General features: G+C 41.7%; 1 protein-coding gene across 1 annotated transcript in view; it reads left to right on the forward strand.

Annotated features, from left to right (window-relative positions):
- col23a1a (collagen type XXIII alpha 1 chain a) overlaps nt 1-24,247 on the forward strand; it is a 150,242-nt gene that overhangs the window by 107,564 nt on the left and 18,431 nt on the right. Inside the window, exons 6-11 of the mRNA XM_077247216.1 lie at nt 12,078-12,104; nt 13,071-13,097; nt 14,378-14,404; nt 15,219-15,245; nt 20,919-20,990; nt 21,804-21,920. Of these exons, the coding sequence (XP_077103331.1) occupies nt 12,078-12,104; nt 13,071-13,097; nt 14,378-14,404; nt 15,219-15,245; nt 20,919-20,990; nt 21,804-21,920 (297 nt within the window). The remainder of the gene's footprint in view (nt 1-12,077; nt 12,105-13,070; nt 13,098-14,377; nt 14,405-15,218; nt 15,246-20,918; nt 20,991-21,803; nt 21,921-24,247) is intronic.

Below are 24,247 nucleotides of genomic sequence, written 5' to 3' on the forward strand. Positions count from 1 at the left end.
ATATTGAAATTAACAAACATAATTGATGGTAATGTTGTTGAATCAACGTTACACTATGATGTTGAATCTACATCACTGCTGTTGAATTAACAAAAATAATATTTGGTAATATGGTTTGATCAATGTTAAAATGTGATGTTGATTCTAAATACATTTTGTTGAAACACTGAAAATAGAACTGAAAGGAATGTCAAACAATGTTGCCATCTGATGTACCAAATTAATGTTGAAACAACATTAACATTTCAACTACACTTCAATGGGGTGTCAAATTCATGAATGAATGGAGGATGGAGCAGGCTTCACTCAATAATTACACTTAAATTTTAAGAGTGCTGGCCTAATGAGTAGAGTTCATACATAGAAAAAAGAGGCCGCACTTTGCATAGACAGTTTATTTTACACTGTCAAATTCATGACCATTTCAAAATTTGGCAAAAACCTTTTAAAATATAAATGACACCTTTCCAGCAGTTGAGTCAATTTATTGTATTCAATCAATCAATGACAAAAATATATTGAAAGATTATTCTTTAAAAAAGAAAGGGGGAGAAATAGGACAAAAGCATTTCAACCTTTAAAAATAAAATTGGCTTCAGAAGTCTGATGTCATAACTACAGGTGGTCCAACGGTTCAGGTTTTTAAAAATCTGTATTGCATAAGACTACTGCCTCTTTTCCGTTGGGTTCTCTGAAATCTGAAAAGAAAGCATGATGTTACTCAAGAACGAGTCAATTCAGTTGTCATACATAGTCACATTCAAGAATGTTAATATACTAAACGCAATACGATGCACTTTTTTTTTAAGTTTCTGAACTCAAAATATTCTAACTATGATTATAGTATCATTAAATTCTGTTTATTTAATTTATTTTTGGTAACACTTTATTTGACAGTGTTCTTGATACATATGTTACATGTAATTACCATAGTAATAACAGTAAATGATGCATAATTACATGCAACTAACCCTCAAACAAATCCTAATCTCTACAGTAAGTACATGTAGTTGCTTAATGTTACTCAGTACTTAATTATATAATTACACTGTAACAATGACACCTTAAAATAAAGTGTAACCTTATTTTTCTCAAATCTATTAATGCTTCAATTTCAAAAGAAAGCACTATGGCAGGGGTGTCCGATTTTATCTCCAGCCCTAATTAAACACACCTGAGGCAGCTAATCAAGGTCATTAGATCAATGAACACTTCCAGATGCTGGAGCTAAACTCTTCATGAAGAGGAACAAACACCTCTGAGCTATAGCCATTCACTACATCTCAGTTCATTTTCTGTGAAACTACTTAGCATTCAAGTAACAAGTTTATCTTGTAGAGTAAAAGAGCTAAGGTTTTTTCCCGGATGCAAGACATGGGCTATGTTTGCAGTGTAACATTCTTGCTCATGTTCATGTCTCCTGCACAAATCAAACGCAAATAAGCACGCAAAACAAAGGAACAGAGAAATAAGCAAGATGCACCATTGTTTGAAACTGTGCTAGAGAAGTCATGTAAATATGTCAGGTGCTGCAACAAACAATGAGGAAGCATTAGACTACTGAGAAGTGCACATACAAAACCAAAATGGGCATTTACCAATCAGTGGCCAATTTCAAACTACAATAAATGTTTTTCAACCATTTTTCAAGAGACTTGCTAAAATCATGAAGGCCCACCCCTAAACCAAGCCCCCAGTGGATTAGAGTAAATCGGGTAAAGCGGTTGAAAATGCCCATTGTGGTTTGAAAAAGCCCCACTAATTGAGAAACACCCACTAGTGTTCTGCAGAGATACATGCCTGAATGATCTTGTGCTCATCAACTACAAATCAATGTCACTGTCTCCACCCATGTGTGCTGTTGGCTTTCATCAAAATTTCAATGCTGATCCAACGCACTTTAAACATTGAAATGTCAATCTCAACCAAAATGATGGTTTGGATCAAAACTCAACCCTGTATCAATGTCACCATGCTATCTGGGTCAACCGCAAAAATAACCCTATTCAGCACTAATTTTTCACTGCGTGTCTTTAGTCAATCCTGACAGTAGTTTTTTAACACCAATAGATGGTTTGCGCTGGCGCTTAATGTATTATGCAATATTTTTTCAGGTAAATCTTGTTTAGATATTTTTTTACAGGAAAAATTGCAGTGTATTTAAAGGCTTAAAACCAGAGATGTAATGCAAGGTAGGACATTTCTGAACTGTCCAACCCAAACACACTATATTAAGTAGGTGGAGGCAGTCAAAAACTGTGAAAGATTTGATTAAAACACTTGAGTCTTAATTTGAATCGAAGGGCCCATTGATACAATCCCCCCAGATTTCCCTCAAAACACCATTGAGCCCACCACGAAGTCCAATATTAGAAGGAATGCTTTTGTAGGCCTGAACTCAAAGCGTTTAGATTACCCTGCGATGAATTCACGATTTATAGCAAAGTTAAAAACTTTAACACTGGCAAAGGGCAACAGGGAAAAAGTCATTATTTCATTTTCTTAAGGCTTTACTGGTAATCCGAATCCTCTTTCTCAGTCCTTTGCACTTTGTGGTTAAATATATGTGGTAAATTCGTGCTACTTTGGAATGTTTTCCTGCAGTTTCTCCTTGGAATTCGGTGGTGCACACAACAAAATAATAAATCCAGGATTAATCTTCATTTAATTGTTTTATGAGAGGTTTTTCTTGGAGGTTTTGTACTTTGCTTGGCCATTCAGTATATTTGCAGGAGAAGAATGAAATGCAGGTTTAAGAATAACGGATGGATTTAATTTTTTTCAGGGTTACCAACACTCTTCAGGGGGTCGTAAATTGAGTTGTGTTAGTACATGTGTGGCATCCATATGGACCTTCAGGTGCGAGATAGATAACAAGAACATTTGGAAATTTGAAGGATACATTCATGGATCAATGAGAGTGGTGTTTGTCCATGCAAAACTCAACAGTGGCTGTGTTTCTAAGGATTTTAAGGAAGAAAACCTTAATCCCCCAATCATTTTGATGGATTATTCAATTACAAATGTAAGAGTCTTTGGCCTTGAGGGTCAACAGATTGAGACTCAGCAACAGTGACCAATGGAAAGACCGACCTCCTCCTCACAATGATTAACTTAAGGGGTCTGAGACCCCGAGTACTCGGGTCATAAATCACAGTTAGATGTCTTAGCCGATTCGTTCATTTCTCTTGCAGGAAGTCCGCTGGCATTGACCTGTGCACATGGTGTCTGCTAATCGTGAGGACACACCACAGAGAGCAGGCCATGTAAACGCTCCCAGATGTATGATTAGAGCTTCCAGCACGTCCTCAAAACAAACGTCCTGTCCTTAACATACCTCTGGGAACACTTAAGACCAGGGATTGTTTATTGTCCACAATGGACTCGTACATCTTTTGTCTGTTTATTCAAAGGCAGAAGCTTAGTGTTCGTTATTTTAGCCCAGGATGTTTCCTTACTTTTGGGGTACAGACACTTCATTGAAGTTTGAAGGGCACTAGAACTTGTGTTCACTTCATATGCACACAAACATGTGAGCATTTTCAAACACCACATTTTTCATTTGGTGAACTCTGGCCTGCAAATTCGTATGGTTTAAAAGAAATGTAACCCAGAGCATGTATACTTCACTGATTTCATTTGAACTCATTTCTAAGAATCAAAAATAGATGTGGTTTCTCATCAAGTTTAAAAGATAAATTTTAAAAAGAGAAGCTACATGAAGTTGTGTGGAGTAGACAGTATTTGTAGTACTTGGAACTACTTGTTAGTGCTGTTTGCTAATGCATCACTGTTGCTCATGCTTATAGGGACTAGCATAAAACATTAAACATACAAAATATACATTTTTTTGCCGCTAGGGGTCACTAACCTCTTACAATAACAAAGGTGTAGATTGATGACGCAGTGAATAAGCGGTATCATGGAACTTGCTGTTATGCTGATGGATCTAATAATGTTTATGGGTGAGTGAAAACATTCATGTTTTTTAACATGACTGTGGTATGAAGCAGGGCGCGATTGCTAATGAAAGACATATCAGAGCCACACGCGAGTCCCGCAAATATAAAGGAATGAGGACATTTAATTCTACCAAACTACCCGCAAGTGCTGAATAACTACTCGCACAGGTCCGTTTATTTGACGAATTAAACTTGTGAGGTAACGCAGCGCTGTTTCATTTGGTCTAACGTTACACTATCATACTAAACTGCATTTGAGTGTGTTGAAAGTTATGGATTATATGTGTTAGTTTGTTAGCTATATGAGACTAGCAGTTAGCTCTCGGCATCTCGAAAACGCCATGCCGATATTGATCGTCATTTTAGTTCCCTTTCAGTCGAGAACGTCAGACGTAGTCGACGGTCGACTGAATTGGGAGATCGCTAGAGAGCCTGTCTTCTTCGAGTACTATTGAACGAGCCAATGTAATTGGCGTGCGTGATTCGCATCACACACTCCGCCCCCGCGGCGCGGGTATAAATACGGAAGTGGATGCACGCACTAGTTGCCTTTCGCTTCGGAGCCGATCGTTTGATGTCTCTGAGAGTGCTGTTGTCTACAACGAGCGAGTGTGTCGGTGTTCTTCAGGAAGACTCTCCCAGTGCTGGTGTTCTACAGCGCGAGTGCAGCGGTGATCGCGAGCTTTGAGCTCTCAACTGCTGTTTTAACAGCAACAAATTTCTAAATGTTTGTGTGTGTTGATGGCTGGTTAGAGGGCGGAAAAGTGAGTGCTTCACTGTTTCAGTTCTCTGTTCAGTGTTGCCGCGGTCATTCCCCTGTGTGCTCCGGCACTGGTGACGGTACTATTTTCTGAAAGAGCAACACGGGTGCGTTTGCGTCTTTTTCAAGATGTCATTCTGCCCGTGCGTTTCTGGGTGCGGTCGTTCCCTGTCTCTCTCTGATGGTCACAACTGTTGTGTCACGTGTTTGGCCTTACAGCACGCTGAGACAGCTTTTGTGGACAGCTCATGTTTTCACTGTGGGAACATGACTGTCGCAGTGTTGAGGGCGAGACTCGCCTTCGTTCGCGGAGAGCGAGTCCCCATTACCATGCCCCACCCTCGGGTGCTGTGTGGGATGGGTGACCGGAGGATAGTGTTGGATGTCCCGCCCGGTAACCATTCCCTGTGGGCTCCTCACTCCTCCCTTCCACTGCAACCACTGGAGCCTCCTGTGTTGTCTGCTGGTCCATCTGTAATGGGTGGGCCAGCGATTTCACTCGGGGCTCCCCTGGAGGACAGGACGCCGATTGCAGCATCGGAGGGTGAGCTGACTTCTAGAGATGATGACTCGGCTGCATTGTCTCCCTCCGGGAGTTCAATGTTGCCCGAGCCGGATCCAGAATTATCAGCTATGCTGAAACGGGCCGCCGAGGCTGCCGGGCTCGAGTGGAACCTCCACCGTGTCCCGTTCAGTCTCGGTTGGAATCTGGAGTTTGGTATCTTGGGGCGGGCCGCGCTGGTTCTCAGCTCGCCGCCCCAGTGCCTTTCTTTCCCGAAATGCATGGAGAGCTTATCAGGTGGTGAACAGCATCTTTCTCTGCCAGAAACTGCCTGAATAGCTTTCCCCCCCTCATTACCCTTGATGGAGGAACGGTGAAGGGTTGCGAGGTGTCCCTCCATTGGAGCGGTCTGTCGACACAGGTGCACCTGTGTCCGGCGGCCGCTGCCTTTTGGGGGGATCCTCGTCTCCCCCCTAAGGCCTGTGAGTTTCGTCTGTTCCGACGGGCAGAGCTTACAAAGCCTGTGGGCAAGCCCCTTCCTCTTGCGTGCCATGGCGTTGCTGCAGGCTAGGGCACCCATGGCATGCACAAGGGTAATCCAGACCGTGCGCTCATAGGTGAGCACCGCACTGCATCCGACCTCACCCTCCGGGGTGCGGGTGTCGTAGCGTGCGTGATCGGTCTGGCGATGTCCACCTTCGTGGTCCAGTAGCGCCTTCGTTGGCTCAGCCTGGTTGGTATGGCGGATGCGGACAAGGTTCGGTTCCTGGTCTCCCCAATTTCCCAGGTTGGGCTGGTCGGCGACGCGGTGGAGAACTGCATCAAACAGTTCTCTGCCGCTCAAGCGCAGACGGAGGTCATCCGGCACATCCTGCCCCGGTGGCCAGCTGCTGCCTCCACCCGCCGCCGGTGGCAGCTCCTCCGCCTGCTCGTCGCCGTGGGTGTTCTCCGGCCGCCGCTCCTGCTGGCCCTCCGCAGCAGCCTCCACCCAGGCCTCAGCATGGAGCCGGCCGCAGTAGAGACGCCCAGCCCGCTCCAGGCGCTGCCAAGCCAGGTGGCAAGCGACAGCGAAAGCATTCCGGAGCGGGCCGCCCAGGTATGGATGAGATGCTCTTGGAGTGGCACGATCACTCCCTCCCCCGGGTGAGGGCCGGGTGGAGCCTTTGTTTATGTGTGTGTCTGTTCCGCCGCTGGCTCCCTAAAAAAAAAAAAAAAAAAAAAAAAAAAAAGCGGAGCAAGCGGTACCCACACTTCAAAGAGAGAGCAATTTCATCTGGTCCTGGGTCCCGAGAGGGCCAGTCTGGCGGGTGTGACCCTGTATAGCCTTACACCCCTCAGCTCCCCCTTGGTCGCCAGCAGGCAGCTTGGTGCGTTCGAGGACCCGGTCATCCGCCTTCTCACGCGCCCCCTGCCGCTTGTGGAGACAGGTAAGTGTTGCACAGCACACTAACACCACTCTCTCTACTTTGCTGCCCCACCTCAGGCTCGGCTACCCCGCTCAAGTCAGTGATAGTCATCACATTAGGTGTTGAGCAGACGTGCTCCTGAAAATTCAGTGATATTCATCACACCGAGTGTTGAGCAGTGCTCCTGACTTGTGCGTGCTTATCTTATCCTGCTGGCGAAGGATTTGATATAGCCGCTCCTCCAGCCGGTACGAAGGCCAGTTGTAAACTCGTTCTTCGTGCTACTAGGGGGTGGGTCGTGACCTTCTTGGCCCAAGATTGGTCTGCAGCTTTGACCTGAAAGACATGTGCTTCAGATCTCTACCTCCCGCACCGCAGGCCATCCTGTGTGTTGCGTCTAAGGGTGGAGTATCAGTACAGTGTCCTTCCCCTCGAGTGCTCCAGAGCCCGTTGGGTCTTCAGGTCAACTGGAAGAGAGTAATCTCGCCCACGGGCTGAGTATCTCTTTTCTAGTTTTGGCGAGGTACTCGGTCCAACATGTCTCTCCAATGAGAATGTGTTCAGCTGGTGTTGAAGTGAGAAAGGGTCCCACTGAAAGAACTTTCAGAGGCTCCTGGGGTATATGGTAGTCGCAGCCTTTGGCTCCCTCCATATGTGACCGCTTCAGCGCTAGCTTCACGATCGAGTCCCGAGGTGACCGTGGCAGAGCAGCTCACCCTGTGTGACTATAGTTCATCCCGGTCTGCTGCCAAACCCTCTTCAACAGAGGGGCCATGTACAAAGGGCGTGTTTTAACGGGGGACTACACGGGCATTCGTGCCTCGAGTTGTTAGACATTGCGGGTGTCACAAACTCTCCCGTCACCTCCTCCTTGGAGTCAGACGCTTCTGAGGGCGCCTTGTTCCACTCCTCCCGCTTACTCAATCGTGCCGCCATCGAGCCTCACGACAGTTATAGCCAGGGCAAGTGGAGACTCCATCCCCTGGGTCCGCTGGGTCTTGACCATTCCGGGGCCGCTCAATTGCCCCCCCGGTTTTATTTTTCCGCCAGTGTTTGGGTAAACCGAGCGGACTACCCTTGGACAAACACTGGGTCTCAGCTGCCCCGGGGGCCCGCAGAATACGTTTAACCCCAGTGAGCCTTCTAAGAAGTGACTGCGACTCAGGGTCGCCTTGCGCCTGCTCAAGTCAGTGAGATCATCACACTTCATGTTGAGCAGAGTGGCTCCTGAAACTCAGTGAAGTTCATCGCACTCAGGTGTTGAGCAGCAATGCTCCTGTAGCTCAGTGAGTCCCTCACAGGTAGCTCAGTGAATTCATCACCGCAGTGCTGAGCAGAAATGCTCCTGGTGCTCAGTGAAGTTCCTCGCACTCAAGTGTTGAGCAGAAATGCTCCTGAAGCTCAGTGAGTTTATCACACTCAGGTGTTGAGCAGTAATGCTCCTGAAGCTCAGTGAACTTGTCACACTCAAGTGCTGAGCAGAAATGCTCCTGTCGTTCAGTGAAATTCTTCGCACTCAAGTGTTGAGCAGAAATGCTCCTGAAGCTCAGTGAGTTTATCACACTCAGGTGTTGAGCAGGAATGCTCCTGAAGTTCAGTGAACTTGTCACACTCAAGTGCTGAGCAGAAATGCTCCTGTCGCTCAGTGAGGTTCTTCGTACTCAAGTGTTGAGCAGAAATGCTCCTGAAGCTCGGTGAGTTTATCACACTCAGGTGTTGAGCAGGAATGCTCCTGAAGCTCAGTGAACTTGTCACACCCAAGTGCTGAGCAGAAAATGCTCCTGAAGCCCAGTGATCTTCACATGTTGTGTTGAGCAATGCTCCTGTCTTTTGCGCCCGTCACTTGCACCTACGTGCCAAGTCAGGAGAGGAACAGGTCTTCATAGTTGCCCCTTATTGGCCCAACTAGACCTGGCTCCCATCAACAGCCTTCCTGACTTCCCCGGAAAACTCTTCGGGGGCGGGGCACGATGGCACACGCGTTCTTCCCCCGGGGATTCCGGGCGGTCTTACATCTGAACGCGGAGGTTCAGGTGGCTATCACAAGAATGTGTGATAGTTACCATCACTTCTGCGAGCACCCCCTAGAATGGGGTAGCGTGCTTACACCTTTAGAAGTGGAACCTAGTCGTTGACTGCGTCTTCTCTCCAGAGGAGATCCTGAAAGCTTTCGATCACTTCAGTGCTCTCTTTCCTGCAAAATGGTTTGCAGTAGGCTGTTTTCCTAAATCACCCTCAAAATGATGTTGCCTCTGTGTTTAAACGACGCTCATCGTGTTGCAGAAGTATGCAGAAGCACGTTCTGATCGTCAGGTTCCTGAGGAGCAAGGTCTTGTAAATCCTTGTGTCCCTCTTTATCCTCTTGGGCCTTGTCCCTGGTGCGACTGCACTGCAGAGACCGCCCCTGAGCCACTGCAGGTAGTGAGTTAAAAATTCTGTTATATCAGTTCTCCTGCTCGCGTGGTCTCTACTAGAGGGTAGGGACTCGCTCGCTTGCGGTCAACGTATTGTGCCTGGAGTCTGGGCCGGCTAACTCTCACAAGCTGGGACCCCGGCTCGGATTGTGCCCAAGGTTCCTACCTCTCCCGTAATAGGAGCAGGTGGTGAGCCTGCAAGCGCTGCCCTGGAGGAGGCAGATCCAGCCCTGGCTTCTCTGTCCGTTCGCTTGGACGTGTACAGAATGCAAGTCATAGACCTCAGACCAGCTCTTCAAATATCTGTTGGAATTCAGCAGAGAGGGAAGGCTGTTTCCATGCAAAGTTGCACTTAGTGCTTGCCTTCATTTCGGCAAAGATCCGAGATGCAACATGTCCACTTAGGTGTTGAGCTCCTCTATGATGAGTGTAAAGTGCTCCGCCTGGGCGTTGACGATATACTTTGCTAAACAGATTCTAGAGTTGGGGGCTGGACGACACCTAGTTGAACCGCTGCTTTCCGTGGGCTCCCTTCTCATGAAGCCAGTTTCACCATAAGCCCGGTTCAAGTGTCGGCTTGCTGCGCCATTCCCCTCCTATGGACTGGATACGTGCGCCTTTCTACTCCAGTTGAGTTCCCTTAAAATTGAACCCTGTTGAGTTCCTCCACACCCCTCCGACGTCGGACGTGCGGAACGTCTGGTGTTAGGCCTACCACTCGTAAGCAGTGTGGAACCTGTGTTAGGCTGGGTCCATATGTTGCGGTCCCTTCGGTGACCCCATATGTGTATTCTTCCACGATACGGCTCCCTGCGGTGAGCCCGTGTCTTCCCTCGGTAGAGTCTCTCTGCCGTCACGGTCCGGTGTGTCTCCCCCCGTCTTAGGCTGGAGCCACCCCAGTGACATTCCATATGTTAGACTGCCCGGTTTCCGCCCAGTTCATATGTGTATTCTCCACATTACCTCCCTCTGGGTTGGATGTGGCATCCGCAGCGTCCCTTCCTTCCAACGTACGGGGAACGCTTTCCCAGTGGTCCTGTAGGAACAGCAGTGACTTCCCTGGCCTAAGCCCTGTCCTTCCCCGCCTTAAGTTTGCGGGGGCATCAGGAGCCTTTGGTTTAGGCACTGGAAGGTGGCAGCGTTAGTGGCGTGTTCAATGGGTGATCCCAATTCAGTCGACCGTCGACTACGTCTGACGTTCTCGACTGAAAGGGAACGTCCTGGTTGCGTATGCAACCCACCGTTCCCTGAAGGAGGGAACGGAGGACGTAGTCCCCTTGCCACTACCGCTGGACCACCGCTGACCCCGGGTTACTCTCGGCTCCTCAGCGAAAAGCAACTAGTGCGTGCATCCACTTCCGTATTTATACCCGCGCCGCGGGGGCGGAGTGTGTGATGCGAATCACGCACGCCAATTACATTGGCTCGTTCAATAGTACTCGAAGAAGACAGGCTCTCTAGCGATCTCCCAATTCAGTCGACCGTCGACTACGTCCTCCGTTCCCTCCTTCAGGGAACGGTGGGTTGCATACGCAACCAGGACGTTCTCCTTTTGTCCAAAAGTCTGCTTGCCATGATCCATAATGTTTGAACGAAACAACAACAGTGTGCCGCTAAACATTGACATTATTACGTCATTGACAGGCGACAAGTGACAAGAGACGGGCATTATTTAAAATTGTGAATCTCTCTGAATTTACTAATTCTTGGAAACATTTAGGATAATATAAGTACACAATTGAAAGAAATAACACTGTGCAAGTGGTTTTTGGATATTTTAATACAATATTCTTACATATTGTACCATTGAATATTAGTTTGTCTTTCTTCTGTGATTCTAGATCATGAGTGTTTGGAGAGCTGATCAACCTCTATTTATATACTCACCTGTTGCTCTGCACCAATCAGATTGATCAGGTGATCATTGTCATGAGCTGTAGGGAGGGAGATGTTCATTTCAGTGATCTGTGTTGAGCAGGTAGAGAGGATGTTGTAGTTGCTGTCAGGCTGTGATGCATGCCTCTTATTCTCTTACTTTCTCTTATAATTTATACCTTTTTTTTTCCTTCCTCCAGTAAAAGTAAATGTAGTAATATAATTTCAGCTCTTTTGTCTGCTGTTCTCTTTTCTTATTTGATTTTTTTTCTTGTCCAATTTGACTCTAGTGGGTCAAAAATAAAGTCTGACTGACCAACACACAGGTTGCAACAAGGCTTATTTTCTTATCTTCTGATTCAACTCTACTTTGTTTATGCTGTTGTGTTAAATATCATGTTTCCCTTTTCCCACCCTAACACAAAAAAAAGTGTGAATGAATTTTTGATGCGTGAGTGCTACTAAAGGTACAGATATGTTTCTAAGTTCAAAGGTCACAGCCATTTTGATGACCTTCCACACTTCATGCAGAAGTATGTGAATTATTTGACACTGCTATATTAGAACAAGTCTAGGTGCGTCATGACACTTTTAAATCAGGGGTTCACCTTTGGCATCAGGCCTTCTGAACAAAAATAAATCCTATAAGGCCACTTTTTGCATAAAAGTAATACAATAATAACTTATGTTAAGCTCCCAGTGTGGAACATACTTTCTATTTTTGACGTTGCACAGCCCCTTTAATTTATCAGTCTGATTTACGAACAACATAAATTGACTACTATGAAACGCATTTGTTAAATATTTAAATGATGGAAAGTTGCACTGACATATCGTTAAATATGTTAATGCTATTTGTTTTGTCACAAGATGCACTCCAGTGAAGTTTAAAAGTTATTAATCTAAGCCCTGTCTGTGAAACCAGGCCTTTATGTTGTAAATCAAAAAAACATGTCTCAATCCTCATCTTAAAAATAGAGGAATGACATAATGGCCAGACATGATCATTTGAATTCTGTTTCTCTCCTGATCCTCATCTCTTGATTTATCCCTCACACTTCCTTTCAGAGTCTATCCTTGCACTTACTCTTTTTATGACAGGCTGTCTGGGACTCCTGTGGTTTAATCATCTGTGTTTTTTCTTTTCCCAATGTTCAGGGTCCACTTGGTCTGGATGGCAAACCTGTGAGTATTCCCCAGCTTTAAAAAGACAAGGATTTATGTGTGGACAAGAGGTTCTGAATTCTCACTTTCTCAGTGTGTCAATGATTTTATTATAACCAAATACAGGCACCTCTTCACTAGACCACAGAGAAGTCTCCATTATATTATAATTTTCTGCGCGACCTGCACATAGACAGCAACACACCTCATCATTGTTTCTGCAATGACGTCTGACGGGTTTACATTTGACGTTGCATGAGAAAGTGACATGAGCAAAAATGCTACGCAAAACCTTATCAGAGCAGTCAGACTGGAATTAGTTTTCAGATATTAGATTTGAATAAGATTTCATACCACATACGAATGTAGCCTGAAACGCAATTGTAAAAAAAAGTCCCTTAAAGGGACATAGTGGTGGAAAAAAATATGGGAGGGAAAAAATATATTTTAAAAGTTTTGCATTCCCTCAAAAAACTTTTGTTCTTAGCGAGCAAACGCAAAGTTTCTCTGGGGAACGCAAAAGCAATGACAATTTTTCCTCCCAATTTCATATTTTTTTCCATCACCATATACCTTTAGGGGCTCTAATATGTCATATCAAAGAAGTATGTGTATTAACCGTATGGGTGACATTATGAGTGACATAACTCACGTTTTTGCTGAAGCTTGAAACTGAAATGGACACATGTTCCTTTCATTTGAAACAAGATTATTGTTATTGTTTTTTTTAACTACTATTGCTCATAAACGCCATTAAATCTCTGGCATGTAACTGACTGTTTGTGCTACGGACGTGAATGATGACTTGTGTAAATTTTCTAAGCAATCAGAATTATGAGTCTTAACTTGTGAACGATGTGAAACCATCTCATAGACTTACATTGAAAGAGTGACCTGAGCCATATTTAGAGGACAGAGTATCATAGAGACTTGGAGAGACTTCTCTTTTTGACTAGAAATTGAATTGACAATTGATTTGTTTTGCAGGGTACTCCTGGACCTAAAGGAAGCCAGGTAAAAAGAATTTAAAATCTCTACTGTTCCGTATCTAATATTGTAGACCAATAAGTGCTGTTAACTTTTTCTTTATAATAGGTTTGTGAAAATTACCAAAATTTACACACATCTGAAAAATGTTTATTTGTACTGTGTAAAAGAGAAATTATGGTTTTATTGTTGCATGGCATCAGAGGGATTAAACTCCTATATACGTTTTCAGGCCATTTATCATCTCAGATATAGGGTCACACACACCACAAAGTGCCTTTTACCATGTATGTCTATCCCCAAATGAGATGGAAATAATGGATTACACACCAAAAAGAGAGAATTCATCATTGTTAGCTTGTGCGAGTGCAAATAGGCGGTGGTTTGTAAACCCTGCTGTGCTCTTTAGCGCTGCCAAGGGAAGCCCATTTGTCCAATGTAACGTAAACCACTTCTTCTGAAAGGCAGACCACCTCCAAGCGCCATTCGTCTGTCGCTTCCTGTGAAAGACAGTTTTTCTGTTTTGACGTGCATGAAAGAGTCTAAGATCGTTATACAGTAGGTTTCAATCAGGCATGAAAATGCGGGATTCTATGATGCATATAACTGATGTGCATTGTAGAATATTCCATATCTAAAATGAGTAAGACGTTGCAATTGAATCGTTTGTATGTGATTTTCTTCATGTGTGCGTGTATGTATATATATATATATATATATATGTATATAAATATATGTATATATATGTATGTATGTATGTATGTGGGTATACATGTATTTATTTATTAGGTTTTTGAACCAACAAAACTCACTCAATTTCTTTTCTTTTATAAATATGTTAGATACAAAAAAAAAAAAAAGTTTACAGTTGAAACTGTACTTCTTGTTTTAAAAAGTGTCTGATATGGGTTAATAGTGAGAAGGTCATGTGAACAACCTTATAAAAATTTACCAGACTCTCATTTCCAATTTTCGGTCAGCTGTACGTCCATCATATTCACCGACTTTTGATCATGCTATTTACAAGTGACTTTTAAGATGTAAGATTACAGCTATATACAGTGCAGATGTGAGGTGCTGTCTATAATTCTATTTGGAAAAAAATATGACTTTGAAAACTTTGAAGATGAGGTACAGTTTATGGACACTGAGACACTAAAGACTCTTAGTGAATGAATTATGGTTCACATGCATGGTTTTTAGATACGTTTTTGAACTACACTGCATTTTCCCTTAGACTTTTGTCAGATCAATATTTCATTTTGGACAATCTGTCTAATCAAAACACCCAACTCATTTATTTCCAGGGGCTGCCAGGACCAAAAGGAGATAAGGTACCTTTAGTATCTTTCTTGTTGAAATTGTATGACACACACACACACACACACACACACACACACACACACACACACACACACACACACACACACACACACACACACACACACACACACACACACACACACACACACACACACACACACACACACACACACACACACAAAGGACGGTTTCGTTCTGTTTCCGATCTCAGCTTCCTAGCAAGCAGATGTTTTTCTGATTTCTAAAACAACTCACAAATTTCATTTGCATTGGCTTTCGTCTTCAAACACATGTGTTGGAGGGAATGTAGGCTGTGTCAGGCATCAAATTAGAGGAACAAGAAACCTGTGGTAAATAAAGACCGTCTTGAAGTCTTTTCCTGATTGCAGTAAAAAAAAAAAAAAGAACAGCACAACAAAACACGAACATGGAGCCTCAGGATTCTTTTTCGCCTAGATCAGTGTTTCTCATTTATAGTAATTAGAAAACAGAGTTATGCTCATTCTCTGCCCTGATTTCATTTATCTGCTCTTTTGTTGTCAAATAGATACTATACTCACAGTAGACCAGTTTATATTATGAATGAGGATGTTTAAATGAGCTAAGTGGGTCAGGAAGCTTTCTCTTACCTAAAACAAAAGTCGCTTATTATTGCTACCACATAAGAACAGACACAATCTGCCACATAACACACTCACAACACTTTAACAACCATCCACACAATCAAGAACTACTCAACTTCTTTTTGGAAATATAGAAATATATTTACTGTAGTTTATACAGTGCTGTGTTGCTAATTGTATGTCTTGTCTATGTATGTTTTAGGGTGACCAAGGAGACACTGGGCCAAGGGTCAGTACATGCATATTTCTGTCACTTTGAATGGATATATCAGTTTTCTATATATTCGGGGTTTTTTCGCTTTGGTATTATTTTCATCAGTAAGATGTACATTTTCAAAACTCTTAGTGCTAATATCACAACAGATCATCAAAAGTGTACTTTTTTCAAACATTTCATCATGTTTTCAAATGTGTTAGAACAATTCACAAAATCACAAAGTATCCTTTTCACAACACAAAATAAGTGTTTCATCTACATAAATGTTTCATTCACAGTAACTGCCTTTATAAAGCTCTTATTATCAAACTTTTGATTTGCATCTCTTTTTGTTCAGTTTAATACATTTGTCTATTATTTAACCCAACTGATCTTAATGGTTAATCAATGAATCATTTGGTACACCTATAGATTTCTATAGATATTGATTCTATATACAGTTTCTATAGAACTTGTTTGCAATTTCCGATGTATAACCAAATGTAATGAATTCTTTTTACATAAGTGATTAATAGATAATAACCACCACTATGTTCAAAGTGTGCACACGCATGTGTGTGTCTGTGTGTGAGAGAGATACAGAGAAATTTGCCATTTGTGAAAACACTGTAAAGCAGAATAGAGTATAAGGGAGAGGAAACGGTCAATGACTGTAAAACATTAGATTGATTAGAGATGCATCAGTAGAAGGGAGACAGATGGCATCAAATACAGCATTTTACATTACAGTATGTATGCCATAGTGACAGATTACCATGGTAGAGACTGCCACAATACTGTAACTCAACCTTCATCTGTAAAGGTCCACTACAGTATATATTCAGTCTAATGGTATAAAGTGAAATCATTTACTGTATTGCCAGCAAACTGTTCTAGCACAGAACCTCATGGCTGTGTCATACTTCATCACAGCTTTTGATAACTCACTACAGATACTATTACAAACATTATGGATTCAGTTACATAAGTTAGGTAATGCACGTGTATTTTCTAATGTGGCAACTGTATCCTGTATTACTGTAATTATTTCAGCAACAAGGGAGATTTGAAACATGTGTCTTGCATTGTTTCCTTTTGGATGAACTGATTGTTAAAAGTACTAAATTGAAAGAAGATCATACTGTTGTGTTTCTGTGATTAAACCAAACGTTCTCATTACAATAATCTTGTGTTTGAAACAATGATTATGTGGACTGAAAAATGTATAACTGTAATGAAAGCATGGGATCATGTTTTGAAAGAATGACTAGCTGCGTTACAAGTGTGATCAGTTTGGATTTTTGTAATAAGAGTTTTGAAAATGTACACCAATGTTTCACTTGTGAAAATAGTACCAAAGCGAATTAAAAAACTTTAATTCTTTAATAACCAGATTCCTGACTGGATGTAAATCACATTTATGAAGATTGATGATGCTTCATAAACCAGGATTGAAGGGCTAAATTGTGTGTGACAGAAGGCTGAATTCATTTACTATAGTCAATATTCTCCCTTTCTCATATTTTCTTCATCTTTCTTTAATCTTTTTCGCACGCACATTCAAAGAAGTGGCATTAAGTGGACGTGGATGTGGATTTACGAGATGGGCAACTAAAGTAAAAATAAGGGAAATCCAAGTAAATTTAATTTTCTTCATTTTAATTTTCTATTGTGTTGGGCAATTTCTTTAGGATGAGCACGCCCACAGTTGCTGGTGTCACGGTCCAATCCAAACATAAAATTGTTCGGCCGATATTTGACTGTTATGCAATGACCAAAGAAGTGTTGATTTTGAGGAGTGTATCTTATCAATGGATAATGTACTTAATTATTTAAATTAAAAAAATTTGGTATATTTTTTGCTATCACAATATGAAATAATATGATTGAAAATTGTGTGTGTGTTTGTGTGTGTGAAACATAAGAGTTTGTTGATATTTTGATACACCGATACGCTCAGTGAATGTGTTTGGGAGAGATAGCATGTTTCAGAGCACAAAAACAATGAAAAATGTCTCCAGACTTCAGCTAAAGCTTAACAATCCTCCCTGTTGGGAAGCCCTCCCTGAAAAGGAAAATACAGAGTAAATAATGTCTTTATTCTCTTCTAAAATTGTCACAAGTATTATTTTAGGATTGGGGTTAGTCTGTAGTAAATATAATTAGTGTAATTTATATAGCATAAGAACAATAGAAGTCAATGGGAAGCTTAGTTAGCTGAGTGTGTGTGTAGTGCTGAGTAAAGCAGCAGTGTGGGAAACCTCAACCATCCCTCAGGTCACCACATCCCTGCTAACTCAACCCTCATGCTCACGCTGGCATCAATATGCTGTGTCACTCGCTCACTTTCTCTATATGATGCTCTGTTTTTTCTCTTCCTCTTTTGCAAGCCTTTACTTCTCAGATTTCTGAAGCTAACTTTCATTCTTGAATCATGTACCTGTTTTCCTTCATAATAATCAATAATCCTTACACTTGTGACTTGTCTCTTTCCATTCTCAAAACTTTTCAGAGAGAGAGAAAGTGACATATGTAGGCCTACTCACCTCAATGGTACGGCCTTATTTTAAATCTCTTGCGGCAGACAAAAAGTGCTGTGCTTCTCGTGCAGCTCTCTGTAAGCACAATCCAGCCCTGTGAATGTGGTTTACAGAGACAAGCACACATACGTATGCTGTCCAGACAGATGTGATTTAAGACACCAAAAATAATACCATTGTTTTTGTTCAGTTTTATTTCAAGGTGGCAAGACCAACAATTTATGTAATTTTTTTATTTGAATGTCAGTTGTGTTTAGGGAGTCCAGGCACATTGTCCTTTTTGGTCTGCATTTAGAGCAAGTCAAAATTGCAAGCATTGTTTTTTTATTTTTATGACATGGCATGAATTTGAATTACTGATCCAGTCCAATGAGAACCATTCCACCATATAATATTTAAATTAAATATATTCTATTATGTATTTTTATGTTGTTGAAGGAAGTCTCTTGGTTGTATTTATTTAATCAAAGAAACAGTAAAAACAGTACTATTGTGTTCTCTATTGTAGTATATTTTAAAATGTATTTCATTCCTGTGATGTCAAAGCTGAATTTTCAGCATCATTACTCCAGTTTTCTGTCACATTATCCTTCAGAAATTATTCTAATATGCTGATTTGCTGCTCAAGAAACATTTCTGATTAGTATTAAAAATGAAATTGTTATGCTGCTTAAATATGTTTGTGAAAACCATAATACATTGTTTTTTCAAGATTAATTGATGAATAGAAAGTACAAAAGATAATTTAACCGCATTTATTTGAAATAGAAATATTCTATAATATTGTCTTACTGTCACTTTTACATAAAACATGTATTCATAAAATGTATACGTTTCTTTAAAAAGAAAACGTCTAGGTTCACTAGGAGGGAACGCCCTCCACGTGAACCGGTGTCCGAAAAGCTATCCAATCACGGCAATCGATATTGACCGGCGACAGCCAATGACGTCACTACTAGTGCGACTCGGAAGTATAAAGGGTGCGCCTAGAGAACATGTCATTCTGGAGGGACTGTTTACCAGGCATCCCCAAGGCCTGTCTAACGACGCAGTGTCTCGTACCCTGTTCTCAGGGAACAGAGGTTACAGTCATAACCTAGACGTTCCCTTTAAAAAGGGAACTCGCACTGTGCCGAAAGAAACGCTATTGGGGAACAATGTACAATCCTACCATGCTGAGGGGAGTGCATGCCAATTATGGCTTGTGACAAAACGTCAGAACTGGCAGTTTCAACCTGAAATGCCCAGAACACACTCCCCTTTCGGGTCACATACAGACTGTCAGTGACATTATTCTCTACGGTCACTGCCCAAGCTATAAGCCTCAAAGTGGCCTCCGAACAACGGAAGGCTTACTAAGGCCCCTCAAGGGCTTGGAACCGACAGCATCCATTGAAAGGGTTCCTTTAAGGGAATATGCTCTAGTATAAGGTGGCTATTAAGGTGGCCTACCAAGGGCCAACGCTTGACTTTGTAGTATTATCTGGAGCTTGACAGAGCGGTGGCCTCAGTAGAAATCTCCTGAAGGGAGGAAGCCATCTCATGCAGAAATTGTCTGGTTGATGCTCGGATGAACGGTGGCCTGACTAAAAAATGTTCATATAATACGGCCAACCTGTTCACTACCACAGATTGGCAATACCCACTATATAAGCCTGACGACTCTAACCCAGAGGAGGCCTATGGGAAGGGTATGCATACCCTACCTATATATTGGGAACTTCAGGGCCCTATTTCTATTTCTATAAAAACCCTACCTAACATACCCCTTAATACTTTCTAACAGGGAACCCAGGTCTATTGTTCAACCTTACTAAAAATGATTGTAAAGGGAAGAGATCTACAAAGCTAAACCTGCTGTCCATAGTGCGATGGCATAGACAAAATGGAGGCCTATCACCATAAAGAGCATGAAAGAGCGCACTTACTACCAAACCTGACGCCAGACCTACTGAAGGGTTCCAAATTGAAGATATCACTCATCACAGGTCCAGCCTCAGGGCTGAAGCAAAAAGCGCCTGGGGTGTAGGAAGTATGCAGATTCGAGACCGTAGTGTTATGCAAGATTTAATGCACCCGAGCATGACTTCGCCTCTCTGAACTTTCCCATCACTATCTCGACGGAGACTGTATGGTGGCCCGGAAAGCTAATCTGTAGTGCGGTGCAGCTAGTTTTCAAACTCGCAAGCTCACTCTGAAACCCCACGGTTCTAGTCTTTGCTCTGCCTCAGCGCGAGCGGGACCTGAATCGCCTGGCACAGATGTCTGTCCCTCTTTCCTCGAAAAGAGGGCTAGGCGAAAGTGAAGTTTTCTCAAAATTAAAAAAACTTACAGTTGGCACAAGCACTTCCCTCAAGAACTGATCGTGCTTGCTCTGCGCCCAAACAATAAACGCACTAGTTGTGTGTGGCATCAAATGTCAATTTTCTTAGACACGTATCCACAAACTTCCTGAAGCATTGTTCTTACAAGCCATGATTACCTTTTGAAGTTTCCAGTTGAAGCTTACAGACAAAACAGTCCCTGAAGACAAAAAGAGGATGACATGTTCTCTAGGCGCTCCATTTATACTTCCAGGTCGCACTAGTAGTGATGTCATAGGCGGTCAATATCGATTGCCGTGATTGGATAGCTTTTCAGACACTGGTTCACGTGGAGGGCGTTCCCCAATAGAGTTTTTAATCGTCCAAGTGGACTACATTGGTTGGCATTGAACAAAAAGCCAAATATCAGCCAAATAATTGGTCTGAACGTTAAGCTAATTTGAGCACAATTCTACAAGGTGTTTGTCTGGGTTTATTATTTCTCATTCCGGTGGCTCTTGCAAAGCTCTTGATGACTGGTCTGTGTATCTTTGCTCCTCTGTTCATCCTATTCCTCTCTCAGGGTCATGGCACTCATGCAGGTCTGCATAGTAATCAGATTCTCATTAAGGTTTGTCCCTTCTCTGCTGCCATATAGCCTTCATCTCCAAGCTTCTCCATGTCAAGGAACGTCGTCTTCCCTTCATGGCCCCTGAGATCTTGCTCAGTTTCCTCGCTATCTCTCTGTCTGAGTTTTTCAATGCTCGTATTGTTTCTCCTCAACTTTCTCCTTTGTTTTTCCCTCCTCTGTCTGTTCTTCTGGGGACGTCCTGTCTCTTACTATGGGGGACTCACACGCACAGATGGTCTTTCCTCGTTACGATCACGGCTACATCTCGGCCGATCAGCCCAGTTTCCAGAGGCGCATGCTGAAGGTAGCATGTGTGCAAGGCATGTGCTGCGGACACTCCCCTTACTAGATCTTCATCTTCCTCATTTCTAACTTATGTCATGTAGCGTGATTGCTTGTGTTATTGTTTGTGTCTCAATATTTACAATGAAATAACCTCATCCATGTCTGAAGGATCTGAGCGTTGCATGCAAGCTGCTGCTTCTTTGAATGTGGCTGATTCAGGGTGAATGTCATGGAAAAATATCTGTATCATATTTTATCCCATTAACATATTAGTAATTATATTTTGCATAAGGAAATTTAATGCAAAATAATGGCACAATGCAAAAATAATAATAATAAAAAATTATTGTCCTGATAATAGATATACTTGAAGAAATTTCTTCCTGAGATTCATCCCCTTGGATATACAGTATAAGGAAACCTTGTAGTGACAAATTTGTGCCATTATACACTGAAAATTGGTCTAGGATTAACAATTTTCACTAAGAAAGTTCTAGTAAATTTCACAAATAATTACAAAGCAAGTAACACATTGAATTAAACGTTAAAATTTTAAAGTGAAAAACTTAAATTGTGTTTTAATAATAATTGTTACTAATATTTATTTATGTATTATTATTATTATTATTATTATTCAGAAAACTCAAATGACTTATATACAATAAACAACTAATGAAACTTGAAACATCATAGTTCTTCCAATTACTTTTTCATAAAAATCCCCGAAATATATACTTCAAGAGAATGGTGTCTGTGCTTATTTGTGTGTCTCTTTTCCTGCGACTTACTTGAAAAATGTATTGTATATCACATATCTGTATGTTTTCATCAGGGTGATCAAGGACAAGCTGGCCCACCTGGACCTCCAGGCCCTCCTGGTGCACCCGGTGCTAGAGGGCCCCCAGGAAACACTGGGAAGGACGGCCCCCGTGGCCCACCAGGAGATACAGTAAGACGCTTCAATCATTTTTACTTGCTTCCACGATACCTTAAAAGATGCTGTGCATAAAGGGGTCATCAAATGTAAATTGCCGAGGTTACAGCACATCAGGGATACAAGTTTTTTAAATAAGTATACATGTATTACAGATCCCTGCACATGACATGCGGGAAAAATGAGGAGGAGGCAAGGGAGGCAGTGTCTCCTCAAAAATGTGACATTAAACAGTGTAAAATTCAGTTGTTTTTATGAAGTAACAATGTCCAACAGCAACACTATAGTTAGAGCGGGAGTGCTTCTCTCTTGCCTCCCCTGAGCCCATTGACTTTTAACAGACCCCCCAAAGCGTGCGGTGGGTTTGGTGGGGGGTAATTGAGAATGAATGGGGGAAAGTCACGTTAGAGGAGGCAATGCCTCCATTGCGCTTTGATTTGATATGGTCGGTTATGACTGGATATGATTGGTTTGTGCGATAAATCATTAGTTCACAAATAATATATATTGTTACTGCCTTTAGTTATTATTTTGGAATAAATGAAAAAATCGTAAAAACACTAACTTGATGAAATTTAGACTTGGTTTTAATAAATAGAATGTAATGTTTTTTTTGTCTTTTTTATGTAATGTTTATTTAACTAGGAAAAATGAAGTGTAACAGGGACATTAATTTACATTTGATATATATATATATATATATATATATATATATATATATATATATATATAAAAATGTGAGGACTTTGCCTCCTCATTTTAAACCACCATGCACACCACTGTGGAAAAAAATGTGTATATCGTGGCCACAAATTAACAATTCATTCCCATGACTTCCCTAATACATCAGCACATTTTACTAATTTCTTACTGATTCCTTCCCTCGTTTTACTAAATATTGTGCACGATATGATAATTAGTTCCCTCGTGTTATTAAATCGTGACCATATTGTAATCATTTGTTCCCGTGTTTAAGTTCAATCAAACAAGGGAACAAATAAGTAAATTGTTGCCATAATAAACAGGAAAATACTGATCAATTATGCAAACAAAGACAATAGTGTCATTGTTCAGCTGAAGTGAGTTCAGTCTTGATTCAGTTCAATAACTGTGTAAAGTTAATTAATTATGAAACGAGTTTACTTGAGCTATAAAGCACTTCTGAAGCAGCTCAGTTAAGTCTGCTATTTTAAAGGCTCTCAATTGCAGAATCCTTGCAGTGCACTAAAACGTTAGACATGTAACATGTTATATGTATGTAATAATTGAAAGTATTTATCATAATGTACCTTAAATAACTTTTTTTTTAAATGTGTGAAAAATATAATTTCTGCTATTGTTCATAAAAACCAGTAGTATATATCCTTACTATCCTTACTAGCACCCTCAGTTGTCAACAAAGATTATTAATTTAGTGCCAACAAAAAATATTAAGTTAAATTAAATTTGACATTTAAATGGATTGAACATAATTAAATTAGATTGTGACAAATTTTTCAAGATTTGTGTTGCTTCAGCTCATTTTAGTAAAGTAATTTGAACAAGCTGCTTAAACAGACGGCGCAGGGCACTAACTACCAAGGGGGCACCAACAGTGATGTTTACTGAGGGGCCCTGAATATACAATTGGATTTATTATCTGAAGATGTTTTTGTACTACAGCAGCCTGTGGTTTACAACAGTTACAGGTTGTACTTTAAAGGTTAAAGGAATTAGCATTGCTCCACTGGCCTCTCATCTCACGGTTGTGTTTTGTTCAGCTAGAGATGATGTAGAGAGAGAGAGAGAGTGAGAGAGGTTAGAGGGGAAGGGGGCAAATCCAGTTCATCATTCCCCCGACGGGGCGTTTGAGAAACCACAGCCTATGCCAGTGCACTGCGGCTCACCTAAAGCTGAACCAAATATAGATTTTAAGGCTTGAGACTCATCTGGTTTGGGTAAGACACGGCTACAGTGTGTTCTTGACGAGCTTTATGAGATATATCTAAGAGATATGGTGCAAGTCCTGGTTCAGGAACAGTTCTCATAACATTTCTCCCCTTAGGTCCCTTCAAATAAAGTTCATCCTTTATAGTGTCTTATTAGAAAGGTAGCTTAATTAGGACTAAACGTGAACTTGAAATGATTTTATTTCGATCTGAAGTTGGAATGATTCATGAGCAGCATTCATGGAATATTTACTTTTATCCCAGAGCTCAAACTGGGCTGGTTCTCACGACACACTAGCCTGTAAGTTCTTTTCACAATACCAGGAATTATTCTTGCCTAGCGGCAGATTATGAGAGAGCCAGTACACATTCTCTTCTGTTTCTGCTCGATTAGACTGTCTGTCCTCTCACTCT

Source organism: Siphateles boraxobius, unplaced genomic scaffold (assembly GCF_051911475.1).
Source record: "Siphateles boraxobius isolate OS27281-9 unplaced genomic scaffold, OSU_SipBor_1 3, whole genome shotgun sequence".
In the NCBI taxonomy this organism is placed as follows: Eukaryota; Metazoa; Chordata; class Actinopteri; order Cypriniformes; family Leuciscidae; genus Siphateles; species Siphateles boraxobius.